The 20,659-nt window shown below is 52.1% G+C and overlaps 1 protein-coding gene across 2 annotated transcripts in view; it reads left to right on the top strand.

The window, feature by feature from the left end:
- The first annotated feature begins 3,795 nt into the window (after window positions 1-3,795).
- COL7A1 (collagen type VII alpha 1 chain) overlaps window positions 3,796-20,659 on the top strand; it is a 33,534-nt gene continuing 16,670 nt past the window's right edge. The window contains exons 1-60 of one of the 2 annotated variants that reach the window (XM_081300748.1): window positions 3,796-3,854; window positions 3,958-4,043; window positions 4,569-4,749; window positions 5,738-5,897; window positions 5,987-6,080; window positions 6,166-6,327; window positions 6,459-6,622; window positions 6,700-6,829; window positions 6,920-7,036; window positions 7,139-7,285; window positions 7,372-7,488; window positions 7,564-7,713; window positions 7,792-7,920; window positions 8,994-9,137; window positions 9,225-9,350; window positions 9,440-9,583; window positions 10,111-10,230; window positions 10,370-10,513; window positions 10,868-10,993; window positions 11,083-11,229; window positions 11,476-11,598; window positions 11,935-12,081; window positions 12,332-12,466; window positions 12,552-12,698; window positions 12,775-12,911; window positions 13,185-13,311; window positions 13,402-13,548; window positions 13,636-13,808; window positions 13,907-13,942; window positions 14,026-14,052; window positions 14,143-14,187; window positions 14,258-14,320; window positions 14,738-14,818; window positions 14,911-14,946; window positions 15,087-15,122; window positions 15,288-15,359; window positions 15,472-15,549; window positions 15,764-15,790; window positions 15,872-15,925; window positions 16,042-16,104; window positions 16,203-16,262; window positions 16,383-16,418; window positions 16,623-16,667; window positions 16,745-16,780; window positions 17,265-17,309; window positions 17,402-17,437; window positions 17,556-17,591; window positions 17,957-17,989; window positions 18,147-18,200; window positions 18,277-18,336; window positions 18,428-18,463; window positions 18,568-18,648; window positions 18,750-18,785; window positions 18,950-18,994; window positions 19,208-19,279; window positions 19,511-19,555; window positions 19,786-19,812; window positions 20,009-20,038; window positions 20,162-20,242; window positions 20,317-20,352. In XM_081300748.1, the coding sequence (XP_081156874.1) occupies window positions 3,959-4,043; window positions 4,569-4,749; window positions 5,738-5,897; window positions 5,987-6,080; window positions 6,166-6,327; window positions 6,459-6,622; window positions 6,700-6,829; window positions 6,920-7,036; window positions 7,139-7,285; window positions 7,372-7,488; window positions 7,564-7,713; window positions 7,792-7,920; window positions 8,994-9,137; window positions 9,225-9,350; window positions 9,440-9,583; window positions 10,111-10,230; window positions 10,370-10,513; window positions 10,868-10,993; window positions 11,083-11,229; window positions 11,476-11,598; window positions 11,935-12,081; window positions 12,332-12,466; window positions 12,552-12,698; window positions 12,775-12,911; window positions 13,185-13,311; window positions 13,402-13,548; window positions 13,636-13,808; window positions 13,907-13,942; window positions 14,026-14,052; window positions 14,143-14,187; window positions 14,258-14,320; window positions 14,738-14,818; window positions 14,911-14,946; window positions 15,087-15,122; window positions 15,288-15,359; window positions 15,472-15,549; window positions 15,764-15,790; window positions 15,872-15,925; window positions 16,042-16,104; window positions 16,203-16,262; window positions 16,383-16,418; window positions 16,623-16,667; window positions 16,745-16,780; window positions 17,265-17,309; window positions 17,402-17,437; window positions 17,556-17,591; window positions 17,957-17,989; window positions 18,147-18,200; window positions 18,277-18,336; window positions 18,428-18,463; window positions 18,568-18,648; window positions 18,750-18,785; window positions 18,950-18,994; window positions 19,208-19,279; window positions 19,511-19,555; window positions 19,786-19,812; window positions 20,009-20,038; window positions 20,162-20,242; window positions 20,317-20,352 (5,271 nt within the window). In that variant the 5' untranslated portion in view covers window positions 3,796-3,854; window position 3,958. Of the gene's footprint in view, window positions 3,855-3,957; window positions 4,044-4,568; window positions 4,750-5,737; window positions 5,898-5,986; window positions 6,081-6,165; window positions 6,328-6,458; window positions 6,623-6,699; window positions 6,830-6,919; window positions 7,037-7,138; window positions 7,286-7,371; window positions 7,489-7,563; window positions 7,714-7,791; window positions 7,921-8,993; window positions 9,138-9,224; window positions 9,351-9,439; window positions 9,584-10,110; window positions 10,249-10,369; window positions 10,514-10,867; window positions 10,994-11,082; window positions 11,230-11,475; window positions 11,599-11,934; window positions 12,082-12,331; window positions 12,467-12,551; window positions 12,699-12,774; window positions 12,912-13,184; window positions 13,312-13,401; window positions 13,549-13,635; window positions 13,809-13,906; window positions 13,943-14,025; window positions 14,053-14,142; window positions 14,188-14,257; window positions 14,321-14,737; window positions 14,819-14,910; window positions 14,947-15,086; window positions 15,123-15,287; window positions 15,360-15,471; window positions 15,550-15,763; window positions 15,791-15,871; window positions 15,926-16,041; window positions 16,105-16,202; window positions 16,263-16,382; window positions 16,419-16,622; window positions 16,668-16,744; window positions 16,781-17,264; window positions 17,310-17,401; window positions 17,438-17,555; window positions 17,592-17,956; window positions 17,990-18,146; window positions 18,201-18,276; window positions 18,337-18,427; window positions 18,464-18,567; window positions 18,649-18,749; window positions 18,786-18,949; window positions 18,995-19,207; window positions 19,280-19,510; window positions 19,556-19,785; window positions 19,813-20,008; window positions 20,039-20,161; window positions 20,243-20,316; window positions 20,353-20,659 lie in introns of both variants that reach the window. The other variant, XM_081300747.1, reaches the window with a different exon arrangement.

The following is a 20,659-nucleotide window of genomic DNA, read 5'->3' as shown; positions in this document are numbered from 1 at the left end:
ATAGCCCCAGCCTGTGTCCTAATAGGGGTCCCAGCCTGGAAGCTAGGGGCTTGGGTGGCAAACCCCTCACTGCGGACCCTATACATAGTTGCTTCCTGGCAGTCCCTAGTCTGGTAGGACAGATCAGGAGGGGCCAAGAACTTTCCCTAAGGAAGCCTTCTTTGTGTTTACTCTGGAAGAGGATAGCCTGGGGCACGGAATTCTCTTGGTTTCTAACTGCTGCCTGTACAGGCAGAGTAAGAATGCTTTGCCCCGATTTGCCACTGACTCAGGCTCCAAGAATAGCCCTGAGCTCAGTGGGGCCTAAGCCCCCTCCCTCCACTAGATCTGTCTCAGGCAAGTCCTGAGCTGTTGTTAGGCTGTAGATCCCCTCCCCATTTCTTTTTTTTTTTTTACTTTTTTTTTTTTTTTTTAGTTGTAGATGGCCATTATTTATTTGTTTATGTGGTACTGAGGATCGAACCTAGTATCTCTCACATGCTAGGCAAATACTCTACCACTGAGTCACAATCCCAGCCCCTCTCCCTATTTTTTTTTTTTTTTTTTTTTTGTGAGTGTGAGTGTGGGTGTGTTGGAGGAGGGAGGGTACCAGGGATTGAACTCAGGGGCACTCGACCACTGAGCCACATCCCCAGCCCTATTTTATATTTTATTTATTTAGGGTCTCACTGAGTTGCTTAGTGCCTCACTTTTGCTGAGGCTGCCTTTGAACTTTTGATGCTCCTGCCTCAGCCTGTGGAGCCGCTGGGATTATAGGCATGCATCACTGCACCCGGCCCCTCCCCTCTCTCTATTTCTTGAGGCTGTCAGGACCTAGTGGAGCTCTCAGCTGCCTTGTCCTTTGTTTACCCCTTTGGGTCCTGGTCCCCACAGCAGGTGGGCAGGTATGCCTCTTTCTGTACCCTTGCCCTGTCTTTCCACATTCAAGTTCCTGGGGAGCCCAAGAGTGAAAAAGGGAGTGAGGGGCTTGAGTCTCCTCTGAGGATGTCTTTGGCTGGCAGTCATGAGCAGGGGTCCTGGGACAAGTTTTGTGGGGATAGGGCTATGCTGAAGTCTCCCCAGCATCTTAGCCTGAAAATAGGCAAAACCTTGAATCAGTCTCACTCTGACCCAGTGCCTTTCCCTTACCCCTACCTCATGCCACAAGTTGTCAATTAGGAGACATCTGTCTAATGCCTCCTATGGCCTAGGACTGGGGCATTTAGCAAATCGTCTTCCTATTGTGTGACCAATTGGAGGAAAGCTGTTGGGTGGCACAGAACCTTGATGGACCAAACCCCAGTAGCTTTAAGAGATGTGGCACCCAGTCAGGGGGGATCATTGCTAAGTCTGTTGCCCTAAGTTTGAGCTCCTGGAGGAGGCCACTTGATTTCTACACCAATGCCTGTCCTCCAAAGTCCAGGTGGACTGGACATAAGAGCTGGAGCCGCTGGGAGTCATCTGGTCTCCTTGCATTCTATTCAGGGCATTTGATATTTCCTTTAGAGGCATGTTGGGGAGGTGCACTGGAGGTTACTATGTGACTTGGTCAAAGCTGAGATTTCACTGGCACAGGGACTTGGCTGGATTTCTGTGCAGTCCTGGTGAACCATGCTGTGGTTGTGGCCATAGGGAGAGCTAGGGTAGGTTGTGGAGGTACTTGCAGAACAGAATCTCTAGCAGTATGGGAGACCTAGAGAGGAGTGGATTGGAGGGGACAACCTGCCCAGCTTTAGCTATGATTCTGGTGAGGTGTTTGGTGGCATCTAAGACAATAGGATCTATATAGCTAGAACCCCAAGAAGAGTCCTTGATTGGAGACATAGTGCCATTTGGCAGAGCTGGCGATTAAACCAAGGAAAGGAGTGTCTAGGGAAGTATAGGATGGAGAAGTTTGAACTCTGGGGGTCTCAGTGCCCTGGAAGAGGTGCAGGTAGGTACTGGCCTCCAAGGCTATGCCTTAGGCTGTATGTACTCATTCCCAGCCTTCTTCCTTCCCAAAAACTTGTCTCAAATATCTTCTGAGTGTCTCCCTCACAGCAGCCCTTCCTTTCTGGGTGCACTTAGTTCTGGTGAGCTTTGCCTGTATGCCCACTTTCTCAGCTGGGTCTCCTGTCTTTTTCCTAAAGGCTGGATGCATGTGTACATGTATGTCCATATTGTGCATTCCTTCTCTGAGACCCTGCTCTCACCTACCCTTACAGAGGAGGTGATAGTCTTAGGAGCAGGAGCTGCCTCTGATGAGAAGTCATTTGGTTTTCTGCTACTTTTACTTAGAGCACACCTTCCAAGGTTGGGGTGGGAGTCCTGGGACATAGCTGAGGAGACCTTGACCTTGGAAAAGGGTTTTGGGTCCCCTAAGGTCACTGCACCGTGATCTAGGATAGTTGGGGATGGGGGATGGTGGTGGCAGACAGTGAAAATGGGCAGATCCAGCCTTCATGGGCAACAGGAAAATAGGCAGTATTGGCTGGTCCTCACCACTCTGAGGTTTGGCCATACCAGAAAGTCCAGAAAGACTCAAGGGGAAGCATGTAATAGAAACTCTATCCCCATTCCCTGACTCAGTCCATGGATTGATCTCCATGGGAGGAAGGCTGTAGGGTCAAGCATATTGGAAGGGGCCCAGTAAGTGTAGATATGTAATGGGCTGCCCAGAATTATCTAGGACTGGCAAGAAAACAGGGATCAGGGCCCAACTGGGGGCTGGCTTTTCTTGGGAGTGTCTGCCTTAGTGTTACCCAGCTGAAGAAAGATGCATATGCAAAGACTCACTTCCTCTGGGCCTAAGTGGAGACTGTTTATAGTCACAGTGTTAATTGGAGGAGAGGGATGGGAAATCAGCCTGATTAAGGGGAGAGGAGTAAGAGAGGGGAGGTGGTATTTATGAAGGAAGAAGCTATAAGTATATTAAGAGTGACTTCTGGGCCTGGTAGGGCAGTTAGGTGGAAGACTAGATTGAAGGAAGGAACTCCAGCAGATCAGAATAAAGACATGTAGGTAGGGGGACCTGGCTTGGGATGAAGACACCAGGAGGTAGATTCCTAAGGGATCAGCTGCCACAGTGGGTGGTCTCACCCTCCACCTATGGACTATCCCACTTCCTGAAAATACAGCTGGAATGCATCCACCAGGGACTTACTCAAGTCATAGTAGGGAGTGCAGGGGTACTGGGATGGACACTTATGCATAAGCATAATACAGGTTCTCCCTCCTCCTGGGTTCTCCCTCCAAAGAGGAGGGATGCATTAGTTATATCCAGCCCAATGGGGCCTTGATCTCCCTCTGGCCCAGTTTCCTCTTGCTGGAGGCTGCTCTGTCAAGGAGGTTGGGGTGGGGCACAGGAGACCCACCAGACAGAACATGACTGATTCACAGGAGTGTCCTTAGTCGGGACCCATGGCCTGCAGGCTTGTCTGGGCACCCCCTAGTTGGGGGTGAGTCATCTTCAGCTGCAGCCCCTGACCCCCCCCCCCCGCCCCCACCATCCTGCTGCTACCCTTTGGTCTGCAGGAACCTATTCACATTTCAGCCTCCAGCTGTCGTGACTGGTCACTCTGACCTAAAAGAACAAGCCTTGTAATCCCAGATGGGGTTGAGGAGCTCCCTCATCATCTGTCAAGAAAAGGGGGGGGGGGATTCCCAGAACGCAGGATGGGGGCTTTGCACTTAAGTGCGTCATATTATCTGTCTGGGGAAAGAGGGGTGAGGGCGGTAACCTCTCAGGGAGGTGGGTGAGGGCGGGCCATCTTTGGTCCCCGCCCGCTGCTCCACCCGCGGCTCCACCCGCCGGATCGGGACTTTTCTGTAGAGTGCCTGCTGTACGGAGGCTGCGGCGGCAGCGACGGAGGCTGCAGGAGCAGGCGGTTTCACAGGCAAGATCAGAACTCGGGGTGGGGAACACTGAGTTGGGACCTAGTAAAGCCAACGGGGCAAGAGACAGAGGTGGGAATATCTCTGATCGTTTCTATCACCCAGGATGAAGCTGCGGCTCCTGTTGGCTGCACTCTGTGCTGGGATCCTGACCGGGTTGTCCAAAGTGTGGGCTCAGCCCAGGGAAAGAGGTGGGCATAAGCTAGGAAGAATCCGGTAGTACCCTGTCACCCATGGCTCTACTTGGCCTTCATCACTAATACCTTCCTTCATATCTCCACAATCCCCATGGATTCCTCCTGGGGGCATGCCTCCTAAATCTCTCAGACTCCTCAAATGCTCCACAATCTGGTGCTGGGTTCTTCCAAATTGTCTCTTATCCTGCACAGACCCAAATTCTGGCACCCTAGATGCATGCTGGGTCTTCTGCTTTATGCCACTCCTCACTGGTCCCCTGAGACTGACCTCAGTTCCAGATAGATCCACACCAGTGTGGGCAACTCTCTCTCCCAGCACTTTCCAATTCTCTGCAGGAGAGAGTGCTCTGGGTCCCATTGTAGCTCCCTCCAAAGCTCCCAGGCCACACAGAACCAGCCAGTTTGCATAAGTATATGAGGCCTACTCGCCGCCTTGCCCCTCAGTTACAGGGGACCACAGTGCCTGGAGGAAATGGGTGGTCTCCCAGAAAAGGTCTTAGTCTTTCCTTTCGGCTCCAGTGACCTGCACACGCCTTTATGCCGCTGACATCGTGTTTCTACTGGACGGCTCCTCCTCCATTGGCCGGGGCAACTTCCGAGAAGTGCGGGGCTTCCTGGAGGGGCTGGTGCTGCCTTTCTCTGGGGCAGCCGGTACACAGGGTGTTCGTTTTGCTGCAGTTCAGTACAGTGATGACCCACGGTAAGTAGTGGCCCTAGGGAACTGTAGACCTCACCAAGACCCCTTCTACAGACAGGGTACAGAGCCCAGAAACCTGTAGGCCAGGCCCTTCCAGATGGGGTCCTTGGGAAGCCCAGAGAGCCCCTCCCTAGCATCTCCTCTGGAGACAGGAGAGAGATTCACTGGGAAGAGTGCTCATGCCTGAAACACTTCCAGGCTAGTTCTCTGCCCAACACAGGAGGCTCTGTTTCCTTATCTGGATAGATAGATATTTGGAGTCCAGGAGGGGACCCAGGAACTCTCTTCATGTTCTAGCTCTAGTCACTTTCAAGCCTCTCAATTCACTAGAAGGGCTCTCTGACTGGCAGTGTCCACCTTCCCAAAAGTGAATCTTCCACATACAATTTTTTTTTGGGGGGTGTCCCAGGATTGAACTCAGGGCACTCCACCACTAAGCCCCATCCCCAGCCCTATTTTTTTTAATTTTTATTTTTTAGTTGTACGGATACAATACCTTTATTTTGTTTATTTATCCATTTTTTTTTGTGTTGCTGAGGATCGAACCCAGTGTCCTACATGTATGAGCCAAGCACTCTATTGCTGAGCTACAATCTCAGTCTCCCCAGCCCTGTTTTGTATTTTATTTAGAGACAGGGTCTTACTGAGTTTCTTAGTGCGTCACTGTGGCTGAGGCTGGCTTTGATCCTCCTGCCTCAGCCTCCTTAGCTGCTGGGATTACTACAGGTGTGTACCATTGCACCCGGCAACATATAATTATGTAACCAGACATCCTATCTCCCTAGAACCTCAAGGGCTCCAGGTCTACCCAGATGCCATAAGTGGCACACAAAGTAGCACCTTAGGGGTTTATTAACTTGGAGGCTTTAGTGATGGGGAGCAGGAATCACAGAATAAAGGGCATCCTTAAGAGGCCTCAGCCAGAGGCTTCCTGGAGACTGTGGTTGGAAAAGGTCCTGACTCCTTGCCTGTTGCTCCCTCCCCCTATCAGAACAGAGTTTGGCCTGGATGCACTTGGCTCTGGGGGTGATGTGATTCGTGCCATTCGTGAACTCAGCTACAAGGGGGGCAACACTCGCACAGGGGCTGCACTTCTGCATGTATCTGACCATGTCTTCCTGCCCCAGCTGGCCCGACCTGGCATCCCCAAGGTGATCCCTAACCCCTACCATGGCCTTCCAGGGTGACCCCAAAATAAATGTCTGAAGCAGCCCTAATTTGGCCTCTGCACCTGTTCTAGGTCTGCATCCTGATCACAGATGGGAAGTCCCAGGACCTGGTAGACACAGCAGCCCAGAGGCTGAAGGGACAAGGGGTCAAGCTGTTTGCTGTGGGTGAGTACTAAGCTAGGTGACAGGTCAGCTGGGGTGGACATATGGGACATATAGGCAACTGAGTCCTGATTCGGCATCACCTCAGGAATCAAGAATGCTGACCCTGAGGAACTGAAGAGAGTTGCCTCACAACCAACCAATGATTTCTTCTTCTTCGTCAATGACTTCAGCATCTTGAGAACCCTATTGCCCCTCATTTCCCGGAGAGTGTGCACAACTGCTGGTGGTGTGCCTGTGACCTTGCCTTGTGAGTTCCTATCCACACTGTGTGCCCTAACCTGGGCCACTTACCTAACCCTAGCATGGGAGTGCTGAACCCATCACATGTGCTCAGACCCCTGGCCCTCCTGCCCATCACCTGATTTCCCTCATTGGCAGCTGTTGACTCAACAACTGGCCCCCGGGACCTGGTGCTGTCTGAGCCAAGCAGTCAATCTCTGAGAGTACAGTGGACAGCAGCTAGTGGCCCTGTGACTGGCTATAAGGTCCAGTACACTCCTCTGACAGGGCTGGGACAACCACTGCCAGGCGAACTGCGGGAGGTAAGGATGTCAGAAGTGATAGGAGGGTGGCTGAGGACTTGACTGGATAAGATGAGGTAACCTCTAATCCTGGGCAGGTGAATGTCCCAGCTGGTGAGACCAGCATGTGGCTGCAGGGTCTCCGGCCACTGACTGAGTACCAAGTGACTGTGGTTGCCCTCTATGCCAATAGTATTGGTGAGGCTGTGAGTGGGACAGCTCAGACTAGTGAGTAATTCTACCAGCTTCTGATCCCATTCACCTAAATACCCTCCAGCCCCAGAATCCTTGCCCACTCCTGATTCTATTTACCCCCAGCTGCCCTAGAGGGGCCAGAGCTAACTATCCAGAATACCACAGCCCACAGCCTCCTGGTGGCCTGGCGGAGTGTGCCAGGTGCTACTGGTTACCGTGTGACATGGCGGGTTCTCAGTGGTAAGTGAGAAGTGTGGTATGGGGGAGTTCCTGCACTTCAGACGAGATTATAGAGTCCTGAATCTGCAGGGCCCATTGACCCCTCTATGTTGCCCCATGCAGGTGGGGAAACACAGCAGCAGGAGCTGGGCCCTGGGCAGGGGTCATTGTTGCTACATGACCTGGAGCCTGGCATGGACTATGAGGTGACTGTGAGCACCCTACTTGGCCGTAGTGTGGGGCCTGCTACTTCCCTGACTGCCCGCACTGGTGAGAAGGCTGAGCACTTTTTTTAGGCTGGGTGGGCAGGCAGGGTAGGGCAAAGAGGCCATTGATGTCCCATGTGCCCTTGTCAGACTCTTCTGTTGAGCAGACCCTGCATCCTGTCATTCTGGGACCCACATCCATTCTCCTTTCTTGGAACTTGGTGCCTGAGGCCCGTGGCTACCGGTTGGAGTGGCGTCGTGAGAGTGGTCAGTGCAGGGAGAGGGCTGTGCAGGCAGTAGTCAGGGTTTGGCTTCAGCTAACCTGACTCTGTCTTCTTGCAGGTTTGGAACCACCCCAGAAAGTGGTGTTGCCGTCTGATGTGACTCACTACCAGTTGGATAGGCTGCAGCCAGGCACTGAATATCGCCTCACACTCTACACTCTGCTGGAGGGCCGTGAGGTGGCCACTCCTGCAACTGTGGTCCCCACTGGTGAGAACTCTCAGCCTGACTAAGTGACTGGGGAAAGTGTCAGGTACCCAAATCAACTCTCATTGTTCTCTCCAACAGGACCAGAACAGCCTGTGGGCCCTGTGATGGACCTACAAGCAACTGAACTGCCTAGGCAGCGAGTACGAGTGTCCTGGAGCCCTGTCCCCAGTGCCACTGAGTACCGAATCACTCTGCGCAGCACCCAAGGTGAGGGGAAGCAGCCAGAAAATCTCTAAAGTTCCAGCCCTCAGGGTCTGATTGCACCCTTGCCCCATCTCCTTCCACTCCTGGATCTCTACAAGCTTTTCCCTGTCTCTTTATCAATATACCTCCCTGGTTTTGACTTTGGCCCCTGTCTTGAACTCCCAGAACTCTGGCCTCCTCAGCTGGCTCTGTCTCTACTCCTTGCCCCGCATCCCTGTCCATAACTTTCATCCTTCTTCATAGCCACAAGCTCTTATCACTGCCCTTCTCTTATCCTAGCAGTGACTACTGTCCACACCAACCTCTCATTTCATGTCCTCATCGAATACTGACCTTTGTCATCCTGCATCAATTTCTTTTTTTGTTTTTTTTTTTTGAGTTTGCCTTTTTTTAATTATGATTTGATATTAGATTTTTAAAAAATATTTATTTTTTTGTTTTAGGTGGACACAATATCTTTATTTTTATTTTTATGTGGTGCTGAGGATCAAACCCAGTGCCTTGCTCATGCCAGGCCAGCACACTACCACTTGAGCCATACCCCCAGCCCCATTGATATTAGTTTTTAACTTTTACTTTCTAAAACAAAACGTGCATATTATAGAATAATACCATTTGTAAGTATGATTGGTGCTGATTGCTTACCATGAGAATCTTTTTTGTTTGTTTATTTGTTGTTTCTAGAAAAACGTGTATTCTGACACATTATATATACATGGAGTGCAACCCATTCCAATTAGGATTTCATTCTTGTGGTTGAACCTCCATCAATTTCTATCAACGGCTTATCAACCTTGATTGCTGTCCACTGACTCCTGTCATCTTACAACCTGTGTTTCTGTCTATTTACCCCTGTCATCCAGTGTCCCCATTCAACGCTGGCCCCTGTTAATAAGTGTTGCCATTCATCACTGGCTGCTTTTAACCTGTGTCCTCATCTCTCACCCTTTTCATTTTCACTAACTCCTATCCCCCATGAGTCATCTCATCATGTGTCTCTGTTCATCACTGATTGCCATTATCTACATTCTTGTCTCTAACTGACCCCTACCCACCAACCCTTCCTTCTCTTTCAGGGGTTGAGAGAACACTGGTTCTTCCTGGGAGTCAGACAGCCTTTGATTTGGATGATGTTCGTGCTGGGCTCAGCTACACTGTGCGGGTGTCTGCTCGAGTGGGTGCACGTGAGGGTAGTGCTAGTGTCCTCACTATTCGCAGAGGTGAGCCCTGTGAGAGGCTTATGAGGAACAGCTGATTGATTGACTCCTGCTCTGATCTTGACCCTGGCCCCTGTCTTTAACTCCCAGAACCAGAAACCCCACTTGCTGTCCCAGGACTACGAGTTGTGTTGTCAGATGCAACGAGAGTAAGAGTGGCCTGGGAACCTGTTCCTGGAGCCAGTGGATTTCGGATTACTTGGAAGACAAGCAGTGGTCAGTGTGGAATGTGTAGGGGTATGATCAGAGTATGGGGAACTAAGGGGATAGACAGAAGTCATGCCAGCATTTCTCTCTGTTCCTAGGTCCAGAGTCTAGTCAGACATTGCCCCCAGATGCTACTGCCACAGACATCCTGGGGCTGCAGCCTGGAACCTCCTACCAGGTGGCTGTGTCTGCACTTCGAGGGAGAGAGGAGGGCCCCCCTGTGACCATCATAGCTCGAACCGGTCAGGGCCTGACCCAGTTCCTTGGATCTCTGCCTCTAGTGTCCATTCAGACTCTGTGCTCAGATCCCTGCTTCTCCCCAGAACTCCAGTCTCCCGCTTACATTCCTACTGCCTCTTCCTACTGCTTTCCCCTCCAGTCTCCATGGTCTCCTTAAGTCCCCACTTCTTCAGATTCCTCTGCCTCTCCCCTAAATCTCCCACTATCTTTGCCCTGTATTTCTACTACTTATCCCTCAGATCCTCACCACTTTTTCTCCTGGACCTAACTCTCAGACTTCCACTTTCTCATTTGACAGACCCCACTCTGTGCCTCCTAAAGTCTCTACCAGATTTCCCTCTCTCTGTCAGATCTTGTTGTCTCTTATATTCCTGTCACCTGCCAGCTCAGATTCCCATTCCTTCCCCATCTGAACCATTCATTATCTCCTTTATCAGGTCCCTGTCTCCTGTTAGACTCTCATAGTCTTCTCTTATCAGATGATTCCTGTTCCCTCCCCCATCAGATTCCCCATTGCCTCTCTTCCCAGACCCAGTGGGCCCAGTGAGGACAGTTCATGTGACTCAAGCTGGCAGCTCATCCGTCACCATTGCCTGGACCAGGGTTCCTAGTGCCACAGGATACAGAATTTCCTGGCACTCAGGCCACGGTGGGAGTCAGGAGTTTGGTAGGGTTGTGGGTGGCAGATCTGGATGGAATAGGGGCTGGAGTTTTTCTTGGGGGTCCAGGTTGAGGGTTGGGGGACAGAGTATGGCTAGCCCTGGAACTGCTTCTATCCCTGTTCCCAGGCACAGAGAAATCCCAGTTGGTTTCTGGGGAGGCCACAGTGGCTGAGCTAGATGGGCTGGAGCCAGATACTGAGTATACAATACATGTGAGGGCCCAAGTGACCGGTGTGGATGGGGCCCCTGCCTCTGTTGTTGTGAGGACTGGTGAGTGGACCCTGGCTACCTGCTAGCCACCACACCACATTGGCTATTTTGCCTTACTGTGTAAAGTCTCTACCAGAGACTTTCCTGACTGTTCCAGCTGCCCATTCCACCGCTGCTCAATGACAGTCCTGTCCATTCTGAACCACTCATGATGATTAAGTATCCATAACAATATGGATGTCCCACACTGCCCACTATGAATCACTGACCTCCTCAGGGTTTCCTACTCTGACCAGTCCACCCTAAACTCACCTAACCTTCAGATTCTCTCTGCATTTGCCATGCCTGCACTGCCACCCTGTTCTCTGCTAGATACCCAGTGGCCCTGATCTCTTTCCTTGCCTGTGTTCCTAGCTCCCGAACCTGTGGGCAGTGTGTCCAAGTTGCAGATCCTCAATGCTTCCAGTGATGTTCTTCGGGTCACCTGGGTAGGGGTCACTGGAGCCACAGCATACAGACTGGCTTGGGGCCGGAGTGAAGGTTTGGCTCCCTGGTTCACCCTTGTTCTTTATGACTGGGATTGCTCCTCTGGTACAACCCTGACTGCTGGTCTTTGCTTGCATGGCCAGGTGGCCCCATGAGACATCAGATACTCCCAGGAAATACTGACTCTGCAGAGATCAGGGGTCTTGAAGGCGGAGTCAGCTACTCTGTGCGAGTGACCGCACTTATTGGTGACCGAGAGGGCGCACCTGTCTCCATTGTCGTCACCACACGTAGGCAGATCTTGGGCGGGAGCGAGCCTTGAAATGGGGTTTGGATTGTCTGTGGGGTGGGGCTGGTGCTTGGATTTGGAAATGGGACCAAGTATTGGTAATGAGCCAGTAGGGGCAGGATCTGAGAAAAGAGGAAGGGTGAAGCCTGAGACAGATAGAGGGGCTGGTTGGGACAGGTGAGTGTGTGGGATTGACATTGGGGTCAGTCGGTGCAGAGCTTCCCTGAGTCCCACGTTTTCTCTCAAGCACCTGAGGCTCCAACAGCCTTAGAGACACTTCGCGTAGTGCAGCGCAGTGAACACTCACTGAGACTCCGCTGGGAACAGGTGCCTGGGGCACATGGATTCCTTCTTCGCTGGCAACCTGAGGGTGAGAGGTGCCCCAATAGGTTAGGGACCTAACCAAGTGGGGGCAGGGCTGTGGGCAGAGCCAGTGAGATTGACAAGGTCAGTGGGAGCAGGGTCTGCAGGATCTGAGACAGGGGTGGGATTAATCAGTGAGGTGGGTGGGATAAAGGAGGCCCTAGAGGATCAGTTGGGGAGGGTCAGAAAAGTAGGCAGCTGTAGAGGGAATAAGGAAGATCAATAGGGAGGGTGAACCCTGAGTCAGTGAGGTTGGTGGGGGTTAGTGAGGAGTGGAATTCACTAATACTGGTAGGTAGCATCCTCCCACATGCTCCTGGTCCCACCCTCATTTCTGCCCCAGGTGGCCAGGAACACTCTAGGGTTTTGGGACCTGAACTCAGCAGCTACCTTCTGGACGGGCTGAAGCCAGGGACACTGTACCGTGTGTGGCTGAGTGTCCTAGGGCCAGCTGGAGAAGGACCCCGGAGGGAGGTGACTGCACACACTGGTGAGCCCAGAGGTCCCACTCTGCTTTGGTGTGCTCGGGTTGGGGCTCGACCCCTGCCTCACACTAATGATCCATCCTGATTTCCTGCACCCCAGATTCTGAGTGACTTCTGTTGTCCTCCTACACACTTGACCCTAGAGTAATCACAGCATGACCTCCCATGACACTTCTCTAAGATAACCTGCTCCAGGATCTCAGAACTCTCTCCTTTGGGTTCTCAGGACACCTTGATCTTTGATTTCTCCTTCAGAGTCACCTCGTGTTCCAAGTACTGAACTAAATGTGGTGGAAACCTCAATCGACTCAGTAACTCTGGCCTGGACCCCAGTGTCTGGGGCATCCAGGTACATCCTATCCTGGCAGCCACTCAGAAGCACTGGCCAGGGTGAGTGTGAGGCCAAGGTTGGGGTGGGCTGGCAGTTGGAGCTCCATAGAGGGCCTCCTTCTTAATGAAGTTTTGTCCTTTGCAGAAGTACCAGGGACCCCACAGACACTTCCAGGCATCTCGAGCTCCCAGCGGGTGACAGGACTAGAGCCTGGCATCTCCTATATATTCTCCCTGACACCTGTCCGTGGGGATGTGCTGGGTCCTGAGGCCTCTGTTACACAGAAGCCAGGTATAGAAGGCACAGTAGGAGAGGCCTAAGAAGGATTGCTAGATGGGCCCATTAGTAACTTGACCCCTTCCTGCAGTGTGTTCCCATGGCCCAGTGGATGTGGTGTTCCTGTTACATGCTACTAGAGACAATGCTCACCGTGCAGAGGCTGCTAGGCAGGTCCTGGAGCAGTTGGTGTCGGCACTTGGGCCTCTTGGGCCACAGGCTACCCAGGTTTGACCCTAAAGGCAGTCAGACCATATGTCCCCCCACCTCTCTGCTCATCCCAGGCTCCACACTAGTCACCATCTCTCTACCCCACCACAGGTCCAGTCTTTCTCCCAGGCTCCAGATCTCACCTGCTGGTTGGCTCCCTATTCTATTATCATTACTGACCTCCTAATAAGAAATTTAAATTTAGTCATCCCCCCTCTGTTTCTCTAGGCTCTATATGTTCCCATCACTGCTTTGTCATCCCCCCAGGCTCTGTATCTCCCTCTACCCCAGGTTGGCCTGCTATCCTACAGTCACCGGCCCTCCCTACTATTCCCACTGAATAGTTCCCATGACCTTGGCATCATCTTGCAGAAGATCCGTGACATCCCCTACATAGACCCAAGTGGGAACAACTTGGGTGAGGACTGCAGTGAGCATGGACTCCTTGGGATTCCCTATTAGGAGCTTGGTTTCCCACCTCCCAATTCTACCATGTCTTTCCTCCCAGGCACAGCTGTGGTCACAGCTCACAGACATCTGTTGGCACCAGATGCTCCTGGGCGCCAACAACAAGTGCCTGGGGTTATGGTTCTGTTAGTGGATGAGCCATTGAGAGGTGACATATTCAGTCCTATCCGCGAGGCCCAGTCTGCTGGTGAGGAATTGGGCTGATGGGAATGGGATCTGGGAACAGGTATGGCCCCAGAGGGGACATCATGCAGGCTACTGGACCCCTCTTTAGGGCTCAAGGTGATGATGTTGGGCTTGGCTGGAGCTGACCCAGAACAGCTACGTCACTTGGTGCCAGGCGTGGACCCTGTGCAGAACTTCTTTGCTGTGGATGATGGTCCAAGTCTGAACCGGGCAGTCAGTGATCTGGCAATAGCCCTGTGTCAAGCAGCCTCAGCCACTCAGGTTTGGAAGAGGCCTCTGGGGGTGCTAGGTGGTATAGAAGAGGGGACCTGGGGCTCTTGAAAGGATCAAATGGACTTAAAGAGATCTTGTGTTCATAGCCACGGCCAGAGCCTTGCTCCGTTTATTGTCCAAAGGTAAGTGTCCAGGCGTGAGTGAGTGGGTAAAGGCCACATCTGAGGCTAGTCATGCTGATTCTCGCTGATGTGTCTTTTCTCAGGGCCAGAAAGGGGAACCTGGAATGATGGTGAGTGGTCTTGTGGGAGTATACAATGGTTTGGGCATCAGTGGAGCAAGGAGAACTGACAGCATGGAACTCACTGATCACTCTTCCTAGGGCCTGAAAGGACAAGCTGGGCCTCCTGGCCCCTCCGGTCTCCCGGTGAGTGCCTCCCCACACCTGTCCCTGTCCTGACTGGCTTACTACCTCCTTACCTACTCTCCCCTCTCAGGGCAGGACTGGTGCTCCTGGCCCCCAAGGCCCTCCTGGAAGTACTGTTGGAAAGGGTGAAAGGGTGAGTGAGAAGACCATGGGGTGTCCCCCAGGTTGCTCTTCCTAGTGTTCTCAGGAGTTTTAGAAGGAAGAAAGAGGAAGTAGAATTAGGACCGCAGAGTATTCCTAGAAGCCTAAGTGGAGATTATAAACTACATCAAAGACTTGGTGGAAACTCTGAAGTGGAGGGGTCAGAGAGGCCATGAGATCCTCTCGAGAGGCTCCAGGTAGCAGTTATGGGTCCCAGAGGCAGGGAATACTTTCTGCCTTATTATGCTGTTCAGTTCAGAGGGGCCATTCTCTGTCCTTCGGCTCCACCCCTGACAATACTTGGAGAACTATGGGGTGGGAATCCCTGGTTGATGGACTGGGGCTCCTTCAGCAAAGCAGGGCATTGGAGAGGGGGTCCTTTCCTCTTCTGATCTCTTTGCCTCCTTAGGGCTTTCCTGGTGCAGATGGGCCTCCAGGCAACCCTGGTCGCCCTGGGACTCCTGGAACTCCTGGAACCCCTGGCCTGAAGGTGAGAAAACTTTGCCCTTTCAGACCTTGGTAGGACAAATGCTTGAGTGAGTGGATGGTTCTCACTGTTTTGACTCTTGCCTCCATTTACAGGGCTCCCCAGGGTGGCCTGGCCCTCGTGGGGAACCGGTAAGTGCCTTCCCTTCTTTGCTTTCCCAGGGTTCTTTCTACAGGATGGGGAGGCTGGGCTGGGGTGTTGTTGGCCCATGGGGCCACCCTGAGATTCACCTGAGCCTAAAGCACTACTGTCTGCTGTGTTTTGTCCTTAGGGAGAGCGAGGACCTCGAGGCCCGAAGGGGGAGCCGGTAGGTGAAGGTGGAATGAGGGTCAAGTTGTCCTAGGGAAGAAGAGGTTGCTGCAGGCAATCTTGGGCCAGGCCTGAGGTGTGGTAAGGAATAGCTGGGGTACCTTTAGAATTTTCTTCCACCTTGAACCTTCACTACCCTGCCTACTGCTCTCTGTCCCTGTAGGGGGAGCCTGGGCAAGTCACTGGAGTAGAGGGACTAGGGCTTCCTGGAAAGAAAGGGGACCCTGGACCTTCGGTAAGTCCCAGGGATTATGTGGGAGGGAGCAGGTGATCTGCAGTGTGGAACTAATGTGTAGAAGAGAGTAAGATTTGTGGGGTTTGCACCTTATACTTTGTCTCTTCATTAGGGCCCTCCTGGACCTCGTGGCCCTTTGGGAGATCCAGGACCCCGTGGTCCCCCTGGCTTTCCTGGAACAGCTGTGAAGGTAATAGCATGACCCCCATGTGATTCAAAGACCCGATGACTCCACTGAAACCTACAGCACCTACTGATTGTTCTGACCTTTTGACCCCCACCCATGTCATGACTCCTCAGTTCCCATGTGATCCTTATAATCTACTCACTATGACTCTTGTCTATCTGGTGTCTTGGGGAAGGAGGTATGGCACAGATTCATGGGGTCATAATCTGTTTTCCAGGGTGACAAAGGTGATCGTGGGGAACGGGTAAGTTAGGTATAAGACATGCAGGTGGCGGCTTGGAGACGGATTCCTCTGGCCATCCGCTGACTTGCTGTTCTCTCCCAGGGTCCCCCTGGACCAGGTACTGGTAGCACAGCATCTGGGGAACCTGGACTGCCGGTGAGGGAACCTTGATGCTCTACTGGGGAACCTGCTCAGGGATTTGGGTAGAAACTGGGGGCTCAGCCGGGCCTGGGATTTGTTCCTACATTCATATGTTTATGCGTTCCTCCTAGGGTCTTCCTGGAAACCCTGGACCCCAAGGCCCAGTTGGTCCCCCTGGAAAGAAAGGAGAAAAGGTAGGAAACTTGCCTCTTGGTATCTTAGTTCAAAGGCAAGAGGCTGGGTGTGGGGTCAGGGCTCCCCTGTGTCTTCCTAACATGTGTTTCTCTGACAGGGTGACTGTGAGGATGGAGCCCCAGGCCTCCCAGGACAACCTGGGACCCCGGGTGAGCCGGTGAGTTAGGGATTGGGGATTCTGAATGTGGTAGGTATGACCCCACCTTCAACCATTAACTCCTACTCTTTCCTTTTGCCCAAACTTTAATCTTTGAATTGCCAATTTCATCCTCTCCAGGGCTTGCAGGGACCTCCTGGAGTCACTGGCCCCAAAGTGAGTACTGGTACTAGTACTCTTCAGGAGTGAAGAGTGATACTCTGAGCCTCCCATGGTGTTAGGGGAGGCTGGAAGACCAGGAGATAGGGGTTCTGTCCAGGTTGGAGGATGTGGTTTCAGAGAAGGGGGGATAGTTGGAGTTTACAACACCTTGTTTGTTTTCACCAGTCAAGGCCCCTCTCCCATCCTCTCTCTTCCCAGGGTGACCGGGGACTGACAGGGATCCAGGGTGAGACTGGAGAAAAAGTAAGTGCAGTCTGGGGCTCTTGGGCTATGAGGATCTGGGGTCAGACTTAGCTCTGATACCTCTTCTATTCCATCAGGGTGAACGGGGACTTCCTGGCCCAGTGGGACCCCAGGTAAGCCCACTGACTTCAGTGCCAGTGCCAATTTACCTATGAACTCTGTGCCCCTTCCTGATTCTGACTTCTTTCCCTTGATGTCTGCTGATCCTGTCATCCACCCATCTTTACCTGATTCTTGTTTGTTTGTTTTGTTTTTTGGTGCTGGGGATCGAACTCAGGGCCTTGTGCATGTAAGGCAAGCACTCTACCAACTGAGCTATATCCCCAGCCCCTTTACCCAATTCTTAATTTCCACTAATGCAGACTCTAGTCTTCAACCCCAGGGACCTGGATTTTAACCTTCTGACCTTACTGTACTGACCTCGACTTTTATGACCTGGTCTCTGCCCTCCAGCCAAGTTTGGCTCCTGCTACCTAAATCTCAGTTCTCCACAACCCCTCTTCAGTTCTGACCCCCAGTCTCTACCCACTGTTTACTCATGATCCCCTTGCTCCCCACCCCACTACCTGGAGCAGCAATTCTATTCCTCTTCCCCAGGGACTGCCTGGGGTTGCTGGACGTCCTGGAGCTGAGGGTCCTGAAGTGAGTCTATGACTGCTGGGATGAGGAGTGGGACTTTTGTGTGGTCTTCCCCTCCTACTTTCCACTTGAGTTCATATTTTCTTCACATACAGGGGCCACCAGGACCCACTGGCCGCCGTGGAGAGAAGGTGAGTTGTGGGCTGGGTGTTGTACCTCCTGGCATCAGGATGTGGCAGGTGGGACACTGGAAACTTGGGTTCTTAGGTAGATCTCTAACCTGTCCCTGCCCCTATACTCTCTTCTCAGGGAGAGCCTGGTCGCCCTGGGGACCCTGCAGTAGTGGTGAGTGTGGGAAGGATGGGGTTCTGAGCCCAGCACATCCCTGGAGCAGTGACCTATAAACAATACTATGTGACTCTATAACCCTGGATTCCTGGGCAGGCTCAGAAGTCTGTGACTTTTTTTATGCTATAACCTGCTTCCAGACTCCTGATTGTGATCCTCTGAACCTTTAACCACCATACTGGTCACAAACTTTGTGTTATCACATTTTGTATAACCCCCCCCCCTGCTCTCAGTGGTGACCCTGAGACCTCTGGGCAAAGACTGCTCTATGATTTCCAGTTATATATAACCCATTCCAATCAAGATTTTGATCCTTTGAACTCCAGGTGGGGTCAAGTAATATCCATACTATTTGTTTTTAGGGACCTGCTGGTGCGGGAGCCAAAGGAGAAAAGGTACATCTGGTGAGGGGAGGGGAAGTTGTTACAAGATTGATGTCAAGGTCATAGGACTCTGGGCCTACCTGAAGGTCACAAGAGTTGAAGCATGATTGTTGGGTTGTGGAGATACCTGGACTCTGGGACCAACACTGATGGTCTCTGTTACTTTCAGGGTGATATGGGGCCTACTGGACCCAAAGGAGCTGCTGGAGTGAAAGGGGAACAGGTGAGAGAAGGGAAAGTATTTAGGGGTGGGTCAGGTGAAGGGTGTACCTACTGACTTCTGATCTTTCCACCCACAGGGTCCACCAGGGTTGGTTCTTCCTGGAGACCCTGGCTCCAAGGGAGATCGTGGAGACCGGGTGAATAAATGTGGGGATGGGGGTGTGTGACAAAGGGAGAAGAGGTGGTACCTGAGAACACTAAGTTCTGTCCCCCTTCCCACATCCTCAGGGTCCCATTGGTCTCACTGGAAGAGCAGGACCTCCAGTGAGTATCTATGACCTTGGGTGCCCTCAAGGTTTCTGGGGTCACTTCTTTAAAGGCTGCCTGCTGCATGCATTCTTCATCACCTCACTCTTGTCTCCCTATAGGGTGACTCAGGTCCTCCTGGAGAGAAGGGAGACTCTGGGCGGCCTGGCCCTCCTGGACCTATTGGCCTCCGAGGACGAGATGTAAGAGGCTGGAGTTGGGGGAGCCATGGAAGATACGGGGAAAAGGAATTTGCCAGCATCACTAGGGGTCTTGGATTGGGGCTGACTTTCATGTCTCACAGGGTGAAGTTGGAGAGAAAGGTGATGAAGGTCCCCCGGTAAGATTTCTCCCTCCTGTGTTTTCTGATCCTTTACCTTTGAACTATGATCCCAAGGCCTGGGGACTCTGTCAGGTCATCCAACCTATTCCCTGCCTTCTGTCCAGTTGGTGCCCGAGAACTCTTTTCCCCAATTCCACCTCCACTTTTCTCTCTGTCACCAGGGTGAACCAGGTTTGCCTGGAAAAGCTGGTGAGCGTGGCCTTCGGGTGAGTCTTAGCAGGGAGAAGTAGGAGGGCTAATGGGAGAATCTATGGCATGAAGGTGATAGGGAGCACTGAGGGTGATGGAGGGTGATAAGAGACCCTTTAAGGAGAATGTGGCAATGGAAAGTGGTGGGAAAACCTGGGGCAGTATAGGGACTCATGGGGGAAGCTGCAAAATATTATGAAGGTTTGTCTCAGACCAGCTGTTTTTCTCAGGGGGCACCTGGACCCCGAGGTCCTGTGGGTGAGAAGGGAGACCAAGGAGATCCTGGAGAGGATGGACGAAACGTGAGTCTCAGCCTTTGACACCTTACCCTGACCTCAACCTTAACCCATCAACCATCCAGTCTCCAGCACCTGATTCTGCTGCTCCAACATTGCAATGTTAACCCTTATGCTCTTTACTTTCTGTGACCCCTTATCACAATCCCCCAGTGGCCACCAGAACTCCATGAGTCCTCAAGGTTCCTCCAAATTACTACCTTCCCCAAGTGACCCTGACATTCTGGCTCTCTGCAGGGCAGCCCTGGACCATCTGGACCCAAGGGTGACCGTGGGGAGCCGGTGAGTTGTGCTGGCCCTGGGCTCAGGTGGGATGAAAATTTCCCTGGTGCCATTGCCAATTTATTAGTCAGAATCTGTGCCAGGAGCCTGGAGGTCGCTGATGACCTTCTGGGAGTTAGTACTGGGGTATTTCTTCAAGGAATTTGGGGACAGAGTTGATCCTGGGGCAAACCTGAACCATGCCCTGGGACCTCAAGGCTCTTGTTCACTATGATCATTTCCTTTTCCAGGGTCCCCCAGGACCTTCTGGAAGGCCGGTAGGCACTGAGCTGGGTTTGTTTTTCTGTTATTTCCTGCACCTGCCCCTGTTGACTTCATACTGTGTCTTGTTACCTTTTCTATTTCCTCTATGGCCCCCCCGACACTTCCATTGACCCTCAATCCCTACTAACCCCATCGTCCCTCTCTAACTCCTGTTTCCCCTCATTGAAGCATTCTTCTCACTGTCCACAGGTGGACATAGAACTTGGAGCCAGAGAGAAGGTACTGGGGGTCTGTGGGGTAGAGTGAAGCTATGAGTCTATAAAGGATCTTAGTACCCCACATGATATCTTTTATCTTTGTGATTCAAGGACTAGTTCCTTAGCAAGCTTGTCTCTGCCACAGGGAGAGCCTGGGGACCGTGGACAGGAGGGTCCTCGAGGACCGAAGGGTGATCCTGGGCCACCTGGAGCTCCTGGGGAGAGGGTGAGTGTGGTTGGTCCTTTGGTAGGGGCTGCCCTGGGAAAGCATGCTCTGATTCTTTTTCCCTCTCTCCGCAGGGCATTGATGGGCCTCGGGGTCCCCAGGGTCCACAGGTGAGTGCTGAATTTTGCCCCTCAGCCTCAAACTCATCTTGTCTTTACATCTTTTTAAAAATTTCTTTGTAGTTGTAGGTGGACAGCATGCCTTTATTTTGTTTATTTATTTATTTTTTAATGCAGTGCTAAGGATCAAACCTAGTGCTTCACACATGCTAGGCAAACACTCTTCCACTGAGCTTCAGTCCCAGCCCTTGTCCTTACCTCTTTTTTTAAAAAATATTTTTAGTTGTAGATGGACACAATGCCTTTTTTCTATTTATTTGTTTTTATGTGGTGCTGAGGATCGAATCCCATTCCTCAC

The sequence above is a fragment of the Spermophilus citellus genome, assembly GCF_964194105.1.
Source record: "Spermophilus citellus genome assembly, chromosome: 7".
NCBI classification, from domain to species: Eukaryota; Metazoa; Chordata; class Mammalia; order Rodentia; family Sciuridae; genus Spermophilus; species Spermophilus citellus.
The sequence above is the reverse complement of the archived record's forward strand: the minus strand, read 5'-3'. Positions and strand labels throughout refer to the sequence as shown.